Source organism: Elgaria multicarinata, chromosome 3 (genome assembly GCF_023053635.1).
Source record: "Elgaria multicarinata webbii isolate HBS135686 ecotype San Diego chromosome 3, rElgMul1.1.pri, whole genome shotgun sequence".
Taxonomy (NCBI): domain Eukaryota; kingdom Metazoa; phylum Chordata; class Lepidosauria; order Squamata; family Anguidae; genus Elgaria; species Elgaria multicarinata.
In genome coordinates, this window is record NC_086173.1 from 37,996,316 (window position 1) to 38,018,038 (window position 21,723).

General features: G+C 43.4%; 1 protein-coding gene across 1 annotated transcript in view; it reads left to right on the top strand.

The window, feature by feature from the left end:
• ERBB3 (erb-b2 receptor tyrosine kinase 3) overlaps positions 1-21,723 on the top strand; it is an 89,637-nt gene that overhangs the window by 25,468 nt on the left and 42,446 nt on the right. Inside the window, exons 2-3 of the mRNA XM_063119983.1 lie at positions 13,490-13,641; positions 18,400-18,586. Coding sequence (XP_062976053.1) covers positions 13,490-13,641; positions 18,400-18,586 — 339 coding nt within the window. The remainder of the gene's footprint in view (positions 1-13,489; positions 13,642-18,399; positions 18,587-21,723) is intronic.

A 21,723-nucleotide genomic window follows, 5' to 3' on the forward strand; every position in this document is an offset into this window, starting at 1 on the left:
GATTTCAACGTTTAGAGATGGCAGCTTCCATAGTCCAATATTTTCGCAATTATAAAACATTTCTATGTTGTAACTCCTTCCAGGTGCTTCTGATATTATCAGAGCTTTCATGAGTCATCAAATGTTGTGTGATTTCTATATGCAATAAGGCCTAGGGGCCTAGCCACTAGAACCCAGGGACCTTCTTGCAGCGAAATATGCAAAAGTTTATCAGAATCTAGCCAAAAGGCAGTTTAAGTGTTGGCAAAATGGGACCCAGTTTGCCAAGGCAATTCTTCCCCAAACCCTGTGAAGCCTTTTATACAGATTCTTTGACACATAGCGTACAAGCATTTACCACTTAAGATGTCCATGATATTGGAGTAAATCCCATTGAATGCAGTGGGCCTCCCTTCTAAACAAACATGCATATGATTGTGTTGTTAGCATGTGTAACTGAAATCAGTGCATGTTTGTCCCCTGTTCATTCTTGCTTCAGTCCCTCACCTTCTCCTCTTCTCTCCCTTGTGTTGAATTTTATATTGTAAGCTCCTTGGGGCAAAGCTCTGCACTCTCATACGATAATTAGATTCCTCCTGCATGTTCCTGTTTACAGATTGGATACCCCTAGTGCAAATGTGGATTTTGAACTCTAGTGCAATGTTTTCAAAGGTATTCTCAGATTTAAATTGCAATAGGATCCGAATCCAAATAAGTGTTGAAGCTAGAGATTAAGCACACTCAGGCTGCAATCCTATACACACTTACCTGTGCGTAAGTCCTGTTGAATTCAATGGGATGTACTTCTGAGTTGCTATGTGTAGGATTGCGCTTTCAGGATGTAATCCTAAACACTCTTATGAGGGAGTAAGTCCCACTAAAGAAAGTCAGTCTTACTTTTGATTAAACATACTCAAAAATATGCAAAACTGTGAGATGCAGTGTACTGTGAAATACCAGCCATTGGGAGTATCTCTGATCAAGTCTTGTGCTATAGGATGGCGTCTAATTTGGCCTCCAGAATGTAACAGGCTTGAATGTAGCTTGACCCTCTTGAGACTGCTGGGATTGTAAGTAGGGAAATTGATTTCACAGTCCAAGATGGACCATGAAAGTGACACGGAGCTCTGTGGGCTCCACAACAAGCCCTTTTGTGAGATGACAGGTCCTCGAAGATTTGGCACACTCCCCAGAAGTTTCCTGGCCTGTCTTTGATGAATTTGCTGAAAACCTCATTTCACTCCCCAGAAGATTGGTCAGGGACAGAAGCTGCAATTCAAGTTTTAGAAAATGTTTCTGTGGCAGGTTAAAAATAACTTCTTGGGGTTTCTAAGGAGCCTTAAGGTGATTAAAATGGAAAGGAGTCAAATACGACATTTATTCCTTATCTTTGTTATGCTCTCAGTTTGACCTTTCTAAAAGAATTATTTACAAGCCAAGACCTGTATGCAGTGTTTGTGGCTTTTATCTTTGTACAAGGCTGCTGTGTTGGAACTAAGCATTCAGGGTCACCAAACACATGCATACGTATCTGGGAATTTAGCATTGTGAATTCTCACATATATCTGGGAATTCACCTTTGTGAACTCAAATTTGGAACTTGCATTTCGCTTTGCAAATATTACAAACCAGTTTACATAATGGTTTCCAGTTCACATAGTGTCAGCAGTTTATTTACTGTCAAAGTTCTGTAAAATATGCTAATCAGGTATTCATTTATTTGATAATACTGAAATTTGTGATTAGTAATGGTTGACCAGGCTCACAGATAATGCTAAACCATGGTTTATTTAACACATGACTTGTTGCCCTACTCTGGGTTTATCTGGCAGATGATCAGAGAAACAAAAAATTGTTTTCTCAATCCTTGGTTTATTGTTTCCCTCCTTCTTTGCCCACTCCCTCCCTCTATGCCAAATGCCTTTTTGGCACTATAATATTGACATGTAGAGCAGCTGGATATTTTTCCCCTCACTGTTGCCTCCCAATTCTATAATCTGGCAAAACAACTCATGGACAATCATGTAATGACAACCCAGAGTCCACAACCCAACAGCAAAACATGGGTTCTCTTTCTTGGTTGTTTGTGGTTTGTTAGCACGTCTGGATTTGCACATCATGTCAACCCAGAATTCAACAACCGAGGGTTAAATAAACCCTTGGTTATATGCAAATCTGCTCTATGTGTTGTTTGTGTCTGTAAAGCTTTCTCATCATTTTTTTTATGGGTTTCCGTAGCTGATAAGACCCCACAAACCTTGTATTAAAAGTTATTTGCATAAATTTCTGTAGTTTTCTGTCTGGGTAGATAAAGTTCAGGCACCAAACCAAATTTGGTACGCTACCAAGGGATGTGCTTGGGGCTATAATTTCTGTAATTTTTCCTGATTTGGATCCAAGATGGCTCAAAAAGGCCAAAATAGATCTACAATGTTGTTGAATGATTCATGGAAAAATCATATAGATAACACAGGGCAGTTTATGCAAAGTGCATACAACATTAACAAAAGACTCCTTGCTTTTCATCAGCAGATTATTGGGCACTCCCGGTCCACTTATACTATTCATGTACCGCTAGTGTAAGCATTTTTCACGTACTGCATGCTAACATTTTAACCCATTTATCCTGCCTTCAGCTATTGTGGAATGATCTATTGAACTATGAGCAAAAATGTATGTGGCAAAACTTTACCTCACCCCCTCTCAGTTGTAATACACATGGTTCCCGGAAATCATAGCCTTCAATCTGCAGTCATAGTGTATAAACGTATGTGCACACGTGTGTTAAGGGGGAATCAGGATTGCCCTACCAACCCTAACTCTGACTGTCATCCATTTGCACATAGGCCTGTGTGCGTACATATCCAACATGCCAAGTCTTCAAAGATGTGAGCCATATGGGGCAGGCCCCATAATTAGGCAAGGTGAAACATTTGTCTCAGGCGGCATATGATGGGGGCGGCAGCAGAACAGGCTGCCATACTCTGGAACAATGCAGGGTACAGGTTGTACATTTGGAACCCAACCATATTGTGGAGTAGGCCCCTTGAAGATAGGAGTTTAAATGCTGGAGGTCAGGTGGGGCCAGCAGGTGCAGTTCTGACTCCTCTCCCCTAGACATACATGCTACACATTTTGACTGCCTTCTTGAGGCTTATGTTTATTCCATTTTAACTCCATGCCACTTGTTAGGTAGCAGATGTGTACATAGGACTCGCCTGTTTTTATGGGGAAATAACATATTCTGGCATGCATCCAAGGGAACCTACAATGCGCTCTGTGATTCCAAAGGACTTTAGAACTTGGTGTTTCCAAAGCTTCCCGTGCCACTTGACAAACATCTTTTGAAAGTAGGGAGAGTTTGAAGTAGTTTGTGATATGGCAGAGCCAGGGTGTGGGGCCGTCTGCTAGTAAAAGTAAAGATGTCAGAATTCCTATTATGCATGCCCCAAACTTTGGGCGTGCCAGAAGTAGCACTTTGGAGCCCAGCCTCTGCTTAGTAGCGACATGATAAAGAAGCAGTGTACACAATGCTTGTACGTGCAAAAACAGAACGGGCAACAGATTTGCAGGGTATTTTTTATGTCCCAAATTAATTTTATTTAAATTTCCAAGTAAACCACAATAGGCAGAAGATTGTCCATAGACTAGGACTACAATACTTAATATTATAGACACATGTTAATGATACTGTAAATCTCAGGGTTATCAAATTACATTTTTGAGACAGCAAATGTATTTTTAACTTTCAGATGGGCAGCAGCTGTCCAAGTTCTACCTATAGCGGCAGGAAATACAGTCTTTAATGCGCAACTAATCTTTTGGAAAGATAGTTATTATACACAGTGGTTAATAGCACCTCTTAATTTTACTTCTTTATTAGGAGGACTTGTGTCCTACCCTTCCAGTGCATCTGCTTCATTCAGGATGGGCTACATCAGATTAAAAATGAATACATTAACACCTCTATGAATTCCATCTCTGCATATGCATGTGATCTTTTGGTATACCTGGAAAATGTTTTTCCCCCCCAGGACAGGGGGATGCTGGACTTCCAAGCTAGCCTGTTTCCTTAGATAAGAGTTGTCTTATACCAGGACAGACTATATTTGTCCACCCAGCTGTGTTGTCTACTCTGAGTTTTAAACAGAGACTTGGTTTGCATGACCTGATAAGCCTCCATGAGTTAATTCACCCGTGGAGACTCTGTGCTGCTATTTTGCATATGAGATACATAACAAATTACCCACAAATTACCCAGCATTGTGGGCAGTTGGTTAACAATGCCAGCAACGACAAGCTACGGCTTGCACATGCAAAATGGTGGCTGGCACACGTCATGACGCTCCACTGGTAAATCAAACCACAGTGGCTTGTGATGTGATAATGTACGAACAGGCTCAGAGACTCTTACCCTGGCTTTACTCACTGATGTTTTCAAGTGCAGACTGAACCCAGGAGCTTCTGTATGCGAAGCACGGTCCCTCCCTGGTGATCTGTGGTCCCTGCTGTTGAGACCAGTGGGACTTAATTCTGAGTAAACATATTTAGGAGTGTACTGCAAACTGAGTAACACTATGGTAGAAAGTCAATATAGGGCAGTCTCACTTCAGCCAAAGAAGTTAAAAGGCCATGAACAGTTTGCACCATGCTAAGCAAATCTGCTAATTCTCCCCTGTTGTTAAGAAGGTGGCTGTAAGGACAGAATTCTCAAAGCGAGTTGCGGGCAAAGGCCTGAGGGGACACACCGAAGGAAGTTACTGCAAGGTCAGTCTGGCTTATGGTCTGCCTACTGAGTATTGAGGCCCTTATGTGGGCAATGTCTTCACAAGTCTTTGGCATAACCCAGCTGGCTAGGGATGATGGGGATTGTAGTCCAACACACCTGGAAGGCATGGGGTTGGGCAAGGCTGGCATAACCCCTTTAGGCCCTTTACCCTACTGTCTTTTTTGCTAAGTGTAAGCTGCTCCGAGAGCCTTTTTTGGCTGAGGAGCGGGGTATAAGTATGATAAATAAATAAATAAATAAATAAAATACTGTACCCAGGACTGGCCCACAACATTTGGTGCTTGAGGTGAAGAACAAGATGGCACCCTCTTTCCATTCCATGTACAAAAGCTGACTGGCCTGGCCATAATCTTTCTTCAACAACATTGACAATGGGACACTGTCCTCCCAGGAGCTGGAAGCAGTAAACTAGTTTGGGGAGTACAGGGCTGGCCACACAGCAGACAGCTCTCTCACTGCCATCTCCCATCACCTGTTGCCTGAGGCGAAGAGCTCGCTTTGCCTAATAATGGTAGGGCCAGCTTATGCCTGCCTAAGTATATGTAACTGTAATACTCTTCCTCTGTTCACTCCTGCTTATATTCCCCCCTCTTCTGCCTGTGTTGAATGTTAGATTGTAAGCGTCTTAGGGCAGGGACCCTTCTGCTTATACTGTGATGCACAGGGATGATTATATAATGTCCATCAGTGTAAAGAATGATTCATTCTTCTGGGAGACTTGCAGGCGGCGATAATAAGAGCTAATAATAGCAGCTTAACATGTATATAGCATTTTTCTTAATTGTTGGCTATGCTTCACATACAGTATCACAGTCATCTTCACAACAATCCTGTGAATATTATTATCCCTTATTATATCCTGATGGGGTTGGGTGGAGAGACGGAAACTAAGACAAAGTAGCTTACCTAAGGCCACTTAGTGAATTCTTAGCTGAAGTAAAATTTCCGCCAAGGACTTCCAGGTTCATGGGTCATTCTCTTTACTGCTATGCTAACTCTGGTCATTAAAAAGCATTTTGAAGAGTTAGCTGGGAGTTGAAATAAAATCCCAGCTGGGCTAACAAGTTATAAGCAGTTGGAATAGAGAGGCCTTAGCATGAACAAATTATGGGGTTATGTAAATATCAGTGTTCTGTTTCAGGTCAACCGAGGCCAGGGCCATGTCAATATGTGTGTTAATCTGTAGAGGAACACAGTGGGTAGCTAGTTATTTGCTCTACAGAGGCACAAACTGCAATGATGACACTGGCTGGGCTGAAATAAAACTCTGAAGTCCTGCCCAAGTAACTCTTCCTGTTCTTCCCACCCTAGTCTGGGGTTTGGGATGCAGGGACCCCAGCTTTTCAAAGGTCTTCCACAGCTCTTTCATGGGAGGGAGTCTGGGTATTGCAGGGATGGGCTGTAGAATTCCAGCTGTTTTGGATTTTGGCTCCCAGCATTCCTGACCACTGCCCATGCTGGCAGGGGTTTCTGGGAGTTGAAGTCCAAAACACCTGGCGATCTCCCTTCTGCCCTTCCATACTGTTGGATAGTATGTTTTTCTTAGATTTGGGTTCAAACTCCTATTCAATCATTACAAGTCGTATCTCTCAACTTAACCTACCTCTCAAGGTGGTTGTGAGGATAAAACACAAAAATTCTCATGTCAGCTATCTAGAGCATCTTGGAGGAAAGATGGCATACAAATGTAATAACAATGCACTAGACTCAGCTGTTTTCACTAGTAAAGAGGAGAGCCCAGGACGAGTGTCCAGGTTTTCATACCCCAACTCTCTGCTGCTTTTCTGTTGTTGATGTCTACATGCATCGAGAGGCTGGAGTTGTCCCTCTTCCATCCCTATTCGATGTTTATGACTGGTAGTTACCCTTTAAATTTTCTGGCAGTCTGGTAGAGTCCAGATCCCTCTAATCACTTTCAATGATTCAGCCGCTGTGTGTCACCCCTGAAACAGGGAGTGGGCAGCTGGCCATACAATGAGTGGTGTGTCTATGCATATATAGTGTCTGCATTAAAACACGTAGCCTTTGCCAGCAACAGAAGATGTGCTAGGGCAGAGGCTTTTGTAGAGCAGACAGGGCTGCCAGCTTGAAGAGGTGGCATTTTAAAGAGCCTGCTAGACAAGCATCTTCTTGGTTTGGCTGTGTTGTTGTTGTTTGCAGAGGGTGAGGAGGGGAAAGAAGGTTTATCTAGGACCTCAGGCCCAGGGGAACTCTGGCCAGCCTGGCTTACCACTCTGTTTCCTCAGAAGGTCACACCCCTTTCCCTCAACAACAGATTATTTGGTGGCTTTCTAGTTTTTCCCTAATTCGAAAAGGTTGAAATGCCTTTCCCAAGGCTTCGCTACTGGTAGGAAGAGTTTTAAACTAAAATATGCAGGTATTTTTAAAATACATTTTGCCCCTGCCCCTTTTGTCTTCAGCCCTACTCACCCCTGACATGTGCCCCTCCCAAGACCTTCCAAAAATGGAATTCAGCCCTCCAGCTGAAAGATTTGGAATCTGGAAAAGTGAAATAGAGGAGTTGAGGTTCAGGAGTTTGTTAGATTCCACCCTTATTTGATCCTGTAGCAAGACGGAGTTTCCATTTCCATTTTTGGTTACCTGTTAAGAAGACTCCTGATGATTATTGGAGCTGTGTGTGTCTCTACAGTGGAGTTTTGAGTCATCTGTTGGGTAAATTGAGGATGATCCATCTACTGAATTTGGCTGGATGCTTGTTTGTAGCTTAGGGTTTCTTGTGAAGACTTGTATGCTGCCCCCCATCCTTAAGCCTTCCAGTATCTCAACCCTCAGCTCTTACCTAAATCTCTGTGATTTCATCCAGCTAGTGAATGTTGACTTCAAAATAAGACTGGTTTCTTCTTCTTACCTTTGATGACCTCATTCTGATTGCTCTTGGTCCCTGAAAACTACAGAGTGACCGCAACACTAAACATATGGATCAAGGGTAGAACTACAGTCATTGTTTTGGTTCTGGGCAGTCACTAGATGACAAGCTGTTTCCTTTCCCTTTCTTTTTAGCTATCAATGTTTGTATGAATTAAGTATTGATACCGATTTGTATATTTTACATTGTAAGTACATTGATGGTGCTATATAAATAAATAATAATAAATAAATAATAATAATAATAATAATAGTCTTGAAAGGCAGCTAAGAAATGTATAGAACAATCAAACAAACTGGAGTAGGTTCCTGTTTGGAGTAGTAGTGGTGGTGGTAAACATCATTGCTTTGAATATTTATTCGTGGAGGATAAGGTTATCAGTGGCTACTAGTCCAGTATCAGAGGCAGTATGCCCCTGTATGCTAGTTGCTAGAAAACATGAGCAGTAGGGTGCTTTTGCACTCATGACCTATGTATGGGCTTCCCACAGCAGCTGGTTGGCCACTGTGGGAACAGAAGCCTGGACTGGATAGGCCTTTGATCTAGTCCAGCAGAACTCTTCGTAAACCAAATCATCCCAGACTTGAAAAGTAGAATTTCAGTCTTTCCAGAGCAATGGAAGGGGGAAGGCAAAGACTCATCTAAGAAAACTTAGGATCATTGAAATATGTGCTACGTATTTAATGTTTTCCAGTGATGATGCACCAACGGCCTTTTCTCGCAATTACTTCAGTCGAAGACTGGTGACTGCAACGTGGCACACTAATGCAGCAATGGTTGTGATTATCTGTCAAAATGTGGGTGGATGAGGGTGGCATGCAAAGTTAAGGTAAGGGTTGGTTATGTAAGAAAAGTCAGTAAGGGCTCAAATATTACTTTAGTGGGGTTCAGATGTCATTGAAGGATTGTGCAGCTTGACAAGGAGTTCTACATACTTACTCCAATAAGAATTCTCTCCTCATGCAGAAAATCTCTATGCACATACATCAGTACACATGTAGAGCCCCTTCTCACATGTGCCAGATAGATGGGGATGGGGATTGCCCTACAACTTACCCACACCGTCCTTCAATACATTGGGGCGTGGTGTGTCATCTGAACGTACCTCCGTGGAGCTATGTAACTGATGGGGGACAAGCAAGGATTGTGCAATTGGCATGGCTGGCAATGTTTTCTGACCACCTGGGAGTGTCCTGGGTTACCGAACATCTGCAGTGTGTGCTGTATTTTTGGTCATGTCCAATAGAGCCATATGGGGAGTGCAAGAAGAACCTTCCATGTTGACAAAAGGGATGCACTGTGAAAGCCGGGACCTATGAGAGGGCAAAGCATGACTCCTTCTCACTCCTTTTCTCTAGCAAGTGTCCGGATAAGTATGGAGTTGTGATTGCCCTCGAGTATGGGAGCTACCAACTTTTATGTTGTCCCCTCCAAGTGAATTTGCCACTACCGGGAGCAGGTTTTACATTGCACGCATACCATGAGCCAAATAATTTTCCCTGTAAAAAGCAAACCTCAGGTGTCCTAAGGAGCGAGGAGAGACTGTGCTTATGGCAGTGGGGGTGGTTGGGGGAATGGTTCTTATCTCAGCCCAGGCAGAGACAAAACTGCTCTCCCCCCCCCCCCCAGCTGCACAGCTCTGAGTCACGTCTGGGTCTTGAATAGAATAGCAGCCCTGCAAAGGGCTTGTCACTATGACAGGGGGACAAAACCCAGTGGTCCTGGCTCATAGCCTTCTCCAGCTTCAAATCCACTCATTGCCATTTCTCCCTCCTAGCGCCCCCCAGCAGTGTACAGACCTCAGAATTCACAATCCAAATACTTCACTGTCCACTCTCAAATCCATATTCATAGTTATTACACTGCAATCCTAATTCAGAAATAGGTTCCATTGGGTTTGGTGAGGTTTACTCTCAGGTAAATAGTTGGAAGATTGCAGTCTTCATCTCTTATAGTTGCCTATAGAAATCGGAAGTCCTGGCTCCGAACCTCCACGAGGGATGTGTGTGCTTTGACAGGGGAGATGATTGAGGGGAGGTAAACACTTCCTCCTTCTCTCCCTCCCACCCTTTCATGTCTCCCCTCTCCTTTTGCCTTGTTATCTTTTCAGGAAGGGCCTTGATATGTCTGGCTGCTGCCTGCCTCCCAGGCTGGAGCCACTGTCTGGATAGGGGAGAAGGGGGCGTGGGTGGGGGTGTAGCTGCCACTGCCATCTCACTCTCTGCTTTTTTGCTCATTGAGAAAAGAAGCTGCCAGCAGGATAGAGAACAGACGGACTGAAACGGATGCATGTTCATGTCTGGGGTGGGTGGGTAACAAATGGATCTAGATTCTCATAGGCAGTTCCTCCCCCAACCCCTCCATGGTCATCTTGTAGCCCACAGTATAAGGCACAGTAACAGCACAAAGAGAGAGGCGGGAGGAATCTAATAGTTTGCTTAGGGAAGGTGGCTGGTAGCTGGGATTGCAATTCTAATCTCAGCTCAAAGCAGGGCAGATTCTAGAGCAGAGCTGGGAAACCTCAGCTCTACTCTAGAATCTGAATGCAGCCTGCCTTGGTTCCCAGTCTGGCTTCTCAGATGGACACGCCCCCTTTCTCCCATGGAATATCCAGTCTTTTGTGCAGTCATCCCCCCCCCCATTCTAAAATTTTGAAATGCGCCTCTGAAGGCTAAGTTACTTGCAGTAAGAGCTTTAAACTACAATGTGCTGGCATTTGAAATTTTTTTTGGTCTTTTTGCCTTTGGCTCCGCCCATCACTATAAAGCCACACCCCAGAGAGCTTCTCCAAGTGTTGTGTTGGTCTCCATTCCTGCCGGGTGACAATGGGGACCATTTAGGTCTGGTCAGCGCTCTTATTAGAAAGGGGCACTAGAACGCCCCCCTAGAATTCTCTGTAACAGTCCCAGTGTACGGGCTTTCTCATCAGAAAAGTAAATGTAGAAAGGATTCCCTGAAGATAGCAAATTAACGAAGCCTTGCCTTAGAGGACATATGGCTGAAAACCAGGATTTCTGGGTTTTACTGGCTGGTGGTAAAGAGGGAATATCCCAACAGAGGGAAACAAGGAGTGGGAAGAGATTATCTCAGAGCGACTGGGGCTGGAGGCAAAGACCCATCTCTCCAGAAGATGTGGTGCTGGGAGCTATACTTAACTTGACAGCTCTGTTCCCCTCCCTTCAAGACATCTTGTGGTAGGATACTTTTATGTCAGTGCTAGGGTGGAGTGGTCAATGAGACCCACAATTCCTTCCCGCGCACCACCCCACAGATAATCAACCCATTGTTGTCCAGCCAGGACATTGCTTGGGGCTGTCCCTTCACAAAGGGGCCCAGGGAGCAGAGCTGCCCCATCCCGGCACAATGAATTCCCTGTGTCCACTCATCCCTCCCCTTTCAGAGTTGGCAGGGGCTTCAGTCCCCATACCCGAAAGCCTTGACTCTTCTGGGATTGCTGGGACACTTGGATTGACTGATGGGGTGAAAGGAATTTTACAGGAGTTGCCGGGAGAATTATTTAACGGATTTTTAATTGCTGAATGGGTTTTTTTAACAATCTTTTGAGTTAAAGTATGCTCTCCTCATCCTGCTGGAAATGCGTGGCCGACATCACAATAAAACCTTTGGCGACCAGGGATCCTGTGGCCACCTTGGGCACAAGTGCATCTCTTTGCCCTTGCTCTTTGCCCCCTACCTGAGCTGGGCATGCTTTGGCAGCATGTATTTGTTTGGGATGGCCAAAGTCCTGCTGTGTTCCGGTACAACACCCCCCTACACGTAAACCACTTCAGGTTGTTGATCGGCTGGAACTGTTGGTTGATCAGATTGTTTGTTTGTGCCACACTTGGCAGAAGAAGCTGCCCATCCAGTTTGGTGATGTGTCAGTTTTGAAGCAATTGCAAAAGCCCTGTGGGCTTAGGAAGGTTCGCGTTTAACCCCTATGAACTTTGCAGATACGAAGCAACTGCACACCCAAGCAGGGGCTCTGAAATGGCAGAAAAGACCAGCAGTTTATTTTTATTTTATTTTATTTTTGTTACATTTATAACCTGGCATTTTTCCTCCTTAAGGAACCCGAGGTAAAATGCATAATCCTCCTCCTCTCCATTTTTATTCTCACAACAACAAACTTGTGATGTAGGTTGGGCTGAGAGTCTGTGATTGGCCCAAAGTCACCCAGTGAGCTTCCATGGCTGAGTGGGGACTAGAACCCAGATCTCCTGACTCCCAGTCCAAGACCCTAGCCACTACACCACACAGCAGTTTAACAGCTTGAAACCCAGAATTCCTACACACATTCAACTTCACCTGTCCAGGGGTGCCTCCCTGCCCCAGTTGTGTACACATAGGTTCTGTATGTACAATCAGGGAGCTGTGGATAAGCAAAGTCTCGGATCACATGTACAGTTTGTGTGCACATCGGCTCTTCACAGATTATGACATAGGTGGCATTGTCCTACTTCCCCTTCTATACACATTCCGCATAATGTATGATCAGTCCGAGGGCTCACTAAAAACACAAGTGTGCTAACAGCGTGGAAACTAATTAATTAGCATGAATATCTGTGTGGCGATTCTTTATTTCAGCACTATGACTGAGTTGCATATTAAACAGCAAGTCAATGAAACTACTAGGGTTTACTCCACCTCAAAGGGAATACAGAAGAGTGAACAGACCCATAATCCTGATCTAAGCTGTCAGAGGCCTATCACTCAACCTGTTTCCCTGTGATTTCAGTCCTATTACTCCCTTCCTCTTACAATGAAGGTATTATGGTCACTTCAGCTGTGGGGGAAGAAGCTGATTGCTTATTTACCTTCCATGGGGGCGCTGGGCTGGGTGTGCAGGTGCTCACGGTTGTCAATCATTTGCCTGGCAGAATAACATCTAGGTCTGGGTGAGATTAGTCAGTGGCAAACAGCCAGAGTACCATGGCCAATGGTGTTTTTCATGCTCATTTCCTCAAGAAGCAAAACCAGTCAGTAGTGTCCATCTGTCTTCCGCTTTGTAGCTTTCCAGTCTATGAATTTTATTGTTTACAAGCATCCTTTTTTATTTAATGTTTTAAAATTAAATATATAATTGGTTTGATTTTCAGACAGTTCAGATGTTGAAATTCTGAACAGTTTATTATAATACTGACATGAAATATGTGTTCCACAAACACTGGTGACAAAGTTCCACCTTTTTTGATGTTTAGCTATGTATCCACATATAAGTCTTGAACAAGAAAGCTGTGTGACAATTTCTGTGTGCTTAAAAACGTAGGGGGATAATGGGAGCTTGACATTCCTCATGGTCAACTTGTTTTGAAACTAGTGGGAGGATAAGGCTCAAAAATAGTTGGCCGTGAGGCACTGGGGTCAGCTTGTTCAGAAGAAAAAAGTCAAAAAATCCACTGAGATTTGTTTAAGATTTCTATATTTACTAAGTGCTTATTGGAGGTATGAACACCCATGCTTTTTATAGTGGTGCTATGGGAACATTTGTATTGTTGTTGAGTGTTTTCTTTTACTCTTTGTGTTTATTGTATTTGTCCTTACTTGAAAATCAATAAAAATAATATTTTAAAAAATTCACTTGACGGGACACAGCTAAAGTAGCTCTTTGGATACTGGTCATATTTTCCATTGTTTTGAGGAACTACAAGGTATCTTACTGGTTCACACCTGATATTTGCCTTTGGCATGGCCTGGTGGGCATTGTGGTTCAATCTGTGAGGCCTTGATATGTGAATGATCCTGCTCATGGTGGGGATACAGACCGGCCATCAAGCTGTAGCCATAGTGTTTTGTTGATGACTTACACGCCTCCTGTCTTTCTCTTGTTGCAGTCTGTGCAGGCACCCTAAATGGACTCAGCGTGACAGGGGATGCCCAGCAACAATATGAAACACTACAGAAAAGGTACAACAACTGCGAGATCGTCATGGGCAACCTTGAGATTGTGCTCATTGAACAAAACCAGGACCTCTCCTTCTTGCAGGTAACAGGGGGGATAGAAATGAGATTAGTTGATGTGTGTGCTGGGGTAGAGAGCTGGGGGTGGGCTGGTATGAAGGGGTCAAGCTTGTACAGAAAATCTTGTATATTCTATGTCTGTACACAAGAGTAAAAGAAAAGAAAAGAAAAAGCTAAGAGCACCAGGGTGCTTCAACACCAAGAAAGACAAGGGAAAACATACAGATCCTTCATTCCACCATCAGAAGGATACCAGTCTTCAGCCCCCACCTGTCTTCTAAATCTGCTCCAGAGGGATTTGGATCCCTCTAACTAGCTTCTATGTCATACTATAACTTAGCGTGTAACTAAACTTAAGCTTGTGTAAGTAAAACTGCATATTGCTTCCTTGTTTACCTCGGCCTCCCCTTCTTTTGTTGTTTCCCCTTTATCAAACTGTAGATTGTAAATGCCTTGGGGCAGGGCCTTGCTTCTTTTGACTAAAGTTCATCTAGTCTAGGGCCTTAGCTAGACCTAGCAGGACGGAGGGGTGAAGATCTTGCACTTTTTTAATCGTGAAATCTCCCCCTCTGTTTACACGCGGCGAATGACAACCTCAGAGGGAGAGGTGTTGTGCCCGCCATTTTTTTTATTTTTAAAGAGACCAGAGCACACGAGCACTGGTGCGCAGAAGGTATTTTTTTTAAAAAAAAAATATTTCCCCCACTCCCCCCAACCAACCCCCAATGGGCACAGAGCTTCGCAGGAGCTCTGTGCCCCATGTGCAAGTCTGAGCTCCTCGCAAGGAACCGCGAGGAGCCAGATCAAACAGCGGCACCCGGCCACACGTTCCGCGGTCTCGGGCTCAGCCGAAGACTGCAGAAAAACAGGGCCTAAAGGGTAGGGCGAGATCCCGGGGCAAGGGAGGGATCATCCCTCCCTGATCCTGGGATCCCCTGTGCATCATGTGGATGCACAGGGACAATCCTGGGGATCACCTAGGCCTAGCATTCTGTTTCCATCAGTGACCAGCCAAATGCCTCTGGAAATTCATAAACAGCCATGATAGGGATAGCCAATCCCTTTTGTTTATTCCCAGCTTGGCTCCCTATTGCAGCTAATAGTTGTTGACAGTCGTATTCTCCATGAAGATTCTAGCTCTCATTGTTATATAGAATAAAACTTGAAAATCTTACATACCTTTCCTCCTGTCACCCCTGGTCTATTTTTACCCCCTCCCCTTTTTTAAAAAATACCTGAATCATGAGACAAATAGTTTTGCTTAATGTAAATAACTTACATTAAAAATATATCAACGATATATTTTAAAGATATATGAGGCAGCGCTATCTTAAGCATGTTTACCCAGACATAATTTTCATTGTACTCAATGAGGCTTACTCCCTAGTAAATATGTTTTGGATTACAGCCTTAATTTACATAATTTAATCCAGTCTAGACATCTGAGTTTCCTGGTTGCAATATTTGGGGTGGTAGTGCAAAAATATACAGTTTTGAATATAGGAGTGGCCATAGGCGGAGCACAGGAGCGAAGACCAACCAAGCCCCAAAGTGCAGAATGGAAAGTGGATTTTTTGTTATTGTGGCTTGAAGGCTGTGATGCAAGCAACATGGCGGAACTGGCAAGGCACCCTCCTCTGTCTTCCTTCCTTGGATCTTGCCCCATCTCAGTAGTGTGGAGAACTCTCTTAGTAGCTTTTTCTTTTCTTCACCTGTTTCCAGATTTCTTGTCAGACAGGGCCCTGCCCTGACTTGCTTTCTGTGGGCACCAGGTGGATAGATAGACGGCACATGTGACACCTCATTTCTGCCTTGTCAAAAAGCCAAAGTGGAGGGCTTTGCAGTTTTGGGCTCTTAAGGTGGGGAGCAGTAGGTTAGTGCCAAGACTGAGGGAGGTATGGAACAGTGCTGCTAATTGTATTGTTGGGATCAGTGGGGTTTGCATTTGGGGATAAGTAAAGGCTAGGCTATCTCTGAGTGGTGCTGATTTATAATATATCTGGCTCAAGTTTTCTGTGCTGGGGTAATTTTCTTCAGTTCACACTCGAAACAATGGAAGTTTGGGTTGTGCACCCCACCCCTGCTACTGCTCAAAGGAGAAACTGGAAGGCTGAGTAGGCCCTATGATACAATAATCTAGACTGAGCCTGCCTATGGTATGTGGGATCCATGCCATCACGAGTGGGAAGGATCCTTTATAATGCGATTGTGCAAATGGGGCCTACCCATCGGAGCCAGAATTAACTTTATTCCTTCCTGTGACAGGGCGAAGTGGCAACAACTAGCTCACTGGGTGCTTCAAGACAGAGGGCTTCTAGCACTACCAATCAAAAGCCGTTGTGTTGCTAAAAATCCTTCATAACAGATTTTTTTTGGGGGGGGGAAGGTGAAAGAAGGGGGTGGGAAAGCATGGGAAGGCTACAAATTGAAGAGGTATTGTCTGGAAGCACCAAGTGTGTTTTCCGAAGTAAATTGGCCCTTTGCCTGCTCAATCACTCTCTTACAGCAGGAGGCTTTTTTCTAAGTGTAACTTCCCTTTGAGAGGGAGGAAGAGAAGATGATTCTGTGTGGCAGGTAAAAATCAAATGGAGGCATTCACACAAACAAGAGTTCCCTATTTGGAATTATATCATAGCCTTGGGAAGATCACATGCTTTACATGTTTTTGCATCCTGATGATAGGAAAATTAGAAGCATCTCGTTGGAAAGGTCATATTCTATGGTAGTCCATTTAAATACTGGCTCATAATTAACCCATAGAACTCATGATACTGAGATCCCCACAGGAAGTCATTATGGCTGTAGCTTCAGATTCATTTAAATAGGAAACCCCATATTAAGAGAGTTTACATATCTGACTATCAGACGTTTATTTTATTTATTCATTTATTTATTTTATTACATTTTTATAATGTAATGTTGGGCATTAACACATGTTAGCTAATTACAATCATTCCATGTTAGTGAAATTCTCTGAGGCATTTGGCTGGTCATTGTTGGTAGGCAAAATGTCAGATCATTGTTAGTGAGTCCCAGTATGGGAATTCTCATACACTTTGGGAAAACAGACCTGCTTAACTTAGGGCAGGGGTGGGCAACTCTAGATGTTTGGCCTACAACTCCCATGAGCCCTAGCCAGCACAGTCAATGGTGAGGGCTAATGGAAGTTGTAGGCCCAAAAAATCTGAAGAGCCACAAATTGTGCACCCCTGACTTTGGGTCAATAGATGGTTTTCCTAAACCGTGCTTGACCATTTACCTATAGAGTGGGTAGGTTCTTATATTGAAGTGAGACCCTCCTGCACCTTAGCTTGTTGCGTTACTATGCTTTAAGCCTTCCCTCCTCCCAGCGGAGTTCTTGGGGAATGGGCTTTTAAAGCATCCTAACACAGAAAGGTAAGGCACAGGAGAGGGGCGGGCTTTGTTCTCTCTTTCCATTGCATTCATTTTGATATCAAAAGTACACCCTCTACTCTATATGTAAATGCGCAAGCATGCGTTTAATACACATGCACTCATATAATTTGGCCCTTAAGCTAGGTCTTGTGAATATTCAAAATCTCTGCTTTGACCTTTCTAATGCAAAGTAGCAGTAATGTGGCGAGCTGTAGAAAACTTCCTGGAAGAATTTTACCTCAGTGACATAAGATTATTTAGGGAGATGCACATAATTAAGGCTCAACTGTTTAAACGAGTATTAATTTGTTGAGTGTGAACTGGAATTTAATAACTTTTTTTCTCAGGCCAGAGGGGAGCAAATTTAACTAGTGGCAATGAAAGAGAAAGAGAGAAGGAGAACATGCTGGAACTTAAAATTTATTTCTGATCTAATGCTTTAAATGTAGAGACATGGAAGATGTATATTCTTATCAAAGATTCTAACAGATATTGCATTGCAAAGCAACAAGGACAATCAGAGTCTGATCCAATAAAAGAGACAGAGATAATGAAATCAGTAATGGTTGCTACTGTAAACTTTATAAATAATGCAAATAAGAAACCGGGAATGTGTGACAAAGGAATTCTGCTTGATTTGTGCAACTTTTAGGGCAGGCATGCACCTGATGGAGGCAGACTTATGTCTTCAAGTGTGGATTGCCTCCAAACAGCCTTAAAGCAGGAAGGGGGCAGAGAGGGCAAATTATAGCAGGTAGAATGTGGGCAAAACCCTTCCCCTGACCCCTAATTGGCCATTTCTCTGAGCTGCGTTCGTTTCTAGACAGAGCTGGCTGAGAAAAAAGTGGCTGCTGGTGGTAGTGAAGTTCTGCACCTCCCTCTTGCCTATCAAGACGGAGCTAGAAATCATATCACTAACCCTGCCACTTTACTACCATTTGGTAGTGACTCATATTTGAAGCAGGGGTCTGCAACAATCTCATTGAGTTTCGCTCTTAAATCAGTATAAAATGGCCACTCTCATCTAGGTTCCTGTTCCTTGCTGGTGTTTCCAAGAATGGCTTCCCTCATACCAATACTTGTGGTCGTACTGCTTGTGGTTGAACTCCTTCCCTCATACACCCACTTTGGTTCCTACTTTGAATCAATGTTATTACAAATGCAGCTTATTTTTTCATTTGCCATCAAACAAGAAAGAGATAGGAGAAAACCAATGACAAGAGAAGGAACCTGGATTCTCCTCTCCCACCCAGCCTTGGAACCCTAAGATGTAGGCTGTTCTGAGTGGTGCCATGAGCCTTTAGCAAAATTAGTAGCTGTGCAATTTGATAATGACCGGGGTCAATATTATAGTATCTCTTTTGGTTTCCCCTCGGACTCTTCCTAGACTATCCGAGAAGTGACTGGCTACGTTTTGATCGCCATGAATTACTTCACGTACTTGCCACTTCAGAACCTGCGCATAGTGCGAGGGACCCAGCACTATGAAGACAAGTATGCCCTCTTCATCATGCTCAACTATGAACCAAACGTCACGCATGCCCTACGCCGGATAGGCTTCAACCAGCTCACAGGTGAGTTGATGGTGGGCCTTATGCTAACCAGCCAGTATTCCTGTAGTACAGTGGTGTTGAACCTCAGGCCTGTGGACTGAATCTGAACCAAATGGGGGACACAATCCAGCCCTACAGGTTTCCCCAGTTGGCTGCACCCCTTCCTCTGGCCCAATCCCCTCCACCCCGACTGCTGATAGTTTGGTGGTTTCCTGGCTTTTGCAGTAATTTTCCCATTCTAAAAGGTTGAAATGCCTGTCCTAAGGCTTTGTCACTGGCAGCAAGACCTGTAAGCTAAAATAGGCTGGTATTTTGCCCCCCCCCCCAACCCTTTTGTCCCACTGCCTGTTACCTTCAGCCACACCCACCACTGGAATGAGGCCCCTGAGAGCTGCTCAGAAATTGAATTCAGCTCTTGGGCTGAAAGAGGTACAGCTCTCTTGCTACAGTGTCATGTATGGCTTCCTTTTCAATGTGAAACAGTTGTAGTAGAGAGCAGTTAGCAGCTTATAGCATTAAATGAGCCTTATTAAAAATGGTCCTTGGATTGGAAAGAATGAATACACTGAAGGTGCTTTGCTCCCTGCTATACCAAACACAGCCAGGGCATGCCTTAAGCATCAGGGCATCGAATTGTGTTTCTCCATTTATTCCTGCAAGCAACCGGGACCTAGCTATGCCGCAACTTCCTCCTTCCTCCTGCTGTTGGTGACTTGGTCATGCCACCCATCTCTTTCCCCTCCCCACCACCCGGTAGTTTCACAGATGTCTCCTTCATGCTCAACTTTAGCAGCTGTTTTCAATGCTAGGCTTCAGCCTTGGACAACCAAAATAATGTTAAAAATACATTTCCTGAGCTTGTGCTGGATGCCTTGTTTCACTGACTAACAACAACTAGCCACCGAATACTTCTGGGATTTGAAGAGAAAGATTTTCAGAGTATAGAGTATGACTTTGAGGCAGGATTGAGCATCCTGGAGATTTTGTTGTGGTGATGTTTGAGAAGCAAAAATCGGTTTTGACTTGCTGGGGTACACAAACCGCATGTATATACAGTGGAAAAAAGCCCATGTGGGCATCTATACTCTGGATATTTTCCTCAGCCCTAGATCATTTTTAAAGTAATAATTAAAAAAGAGTATGTGGCAAGTGTCTTTCCCTAACTGCTTAGTAGCCACAGTCTGGCTGTCTTGTTTTTAGATTGGAGGCAGGGGGCATCCACCCCACTGTTGAATTAAGTAATGATTTAAGTTGTCCTTCATATTTTACATTTCTGAAGCTGAGTATGGATGACAGGAAATGGAATGCTTTCTTCCCATGACAATTATAAACTTCCTTAGGCAGCCAACTCTACCCATAATCAGAAATAGTATATGGTGCTGGATAGACCATTGCGTTCTTCTTGCACATCTATTCACCTAAACTGCTCTATGTGAGCAAGACTGGGATATGTGAGCAGAGAACTGGTGTTTGTGGGATACTGGGGCTGTTACTGGGTGGAGCATGATTGCTCACTGAATAAATAAGATGACTTCAGCAAATAACACCTTGAGAAAGAAAACACATTCCACTGCTGAAATCTCACACAATCAGCGCTAGCAATCATCACAAGATATTTAGCTTTTGGGGACCTTGTTCTTCTGCATAACACAATCCCAATTAATTCCTGGTGTAAATTTTCTCCATTGTGCTTTGTTTCAAAAAATATACATGGGGAACTCCGTAGCAGCTGATTCTGAAATGTTAATTAATGTCTACTTAAAAAATAATAAGTCAACATGCCTTTTTGTGATTCAGATTTATCTAGTTCTTACTTCAGATTCTGAAGCTCCCATATAGCCACCAAGACTAGTAGCCAGTGATAGCCTTATAGTCCATGGATTTTTCTACCCCCTTTTAAAGACACCCAAGTTGGAATAGAATGATTTTTGATCCTCACGTGTTAAAATTTGAAACCATCAGTAGGTAGGTGGTTGCTAGGCTGGTCTTAGTAGATGTGGCATAAGGATCTTAGTATATGTGGCAATATGATTTATTTCAGCCTCCCCAAACCCAATGCCTTCCAGGTGTATTGGACTACAATTCCCATTATCCCAAACCAGCATTACCATGATGGGTGGGGATGGTGGCCATTGTGATCAACACATCTGGAAGCAGAGATTTACTGGTAGAGATTCAAGCCCTTATTTTTTAGTAAAAGACCTGTGTTGTAGGGGATTGAGTGTTAGTCCAGTGCAGAGTAGTGGTTAGTGTTGAACATGGATCAGTAGAACCTGGTTCAGATTCCTGCTCAACCATGAAGTTCACTGGGTGACTTTGGGCTGATCAATATTTCTCAAGTCACTCCTACTTAACCCGATTGATTGTTGTGAGGACAAATGGGATAATCGCATGACCGCTGCTCTGAAGGTTGGAATATTTTCAAGACAAAGTTATTATGATGAAAAAAAGTTTAAGAAACAAAGCTTTGCAAATTGTAATCTGTGCAGTTGACTTCTGAACTTTATTCAGAACAAACTAGCAGCTTCAGTTCCTCAAAATTAAGGAAGAACCTCTTTCCCATTAACCTAGTAGTATGTAAGGGCATATCTACACGATATGCTTACAACATTTAAATATTATGGGTTGCTCCTCCCCAGGGAACTCTGTGCATTTTATTTATTTATTTATTTATTTATGTATTTATTTATTTATACCATTTTTATACCACCCAATAGCCGAAGCTCCCTGGGTGGTTTTGTAATGAGCATGGTTCTGTACTGGAGAATACTTCGCCCCTTCACCTACAGTTCATAGGATTCATTGATGGAAGCTGTAACAATTACAGTATGCAGACGTGCTCTCACTTGTGACTTTTGGGTAGTTGCCTTGGCACCTGTTATATTTTGTAGGGAAGGGGAACAGAAGGATGAAAGGAAGCATAATTAGACCCGTAGGGTTTTGTATCAAGGGTATAACGTGCTGGAGGGATTTTGAACTGTCTATTTTTAAAGCAAATATTAAATGTATTAGTCTTTCAGCTATATTGAATGAGTCTAGGGGTTTGAAATGGTGGCCACAGAGTCCCAGTCTTGATCTAAGGCTCTTTCATACTTCAGTAGCAACATTCAGCCATTGGCTACAGATCAAAACAGATCTTGAATGGTTCATCTCTACAT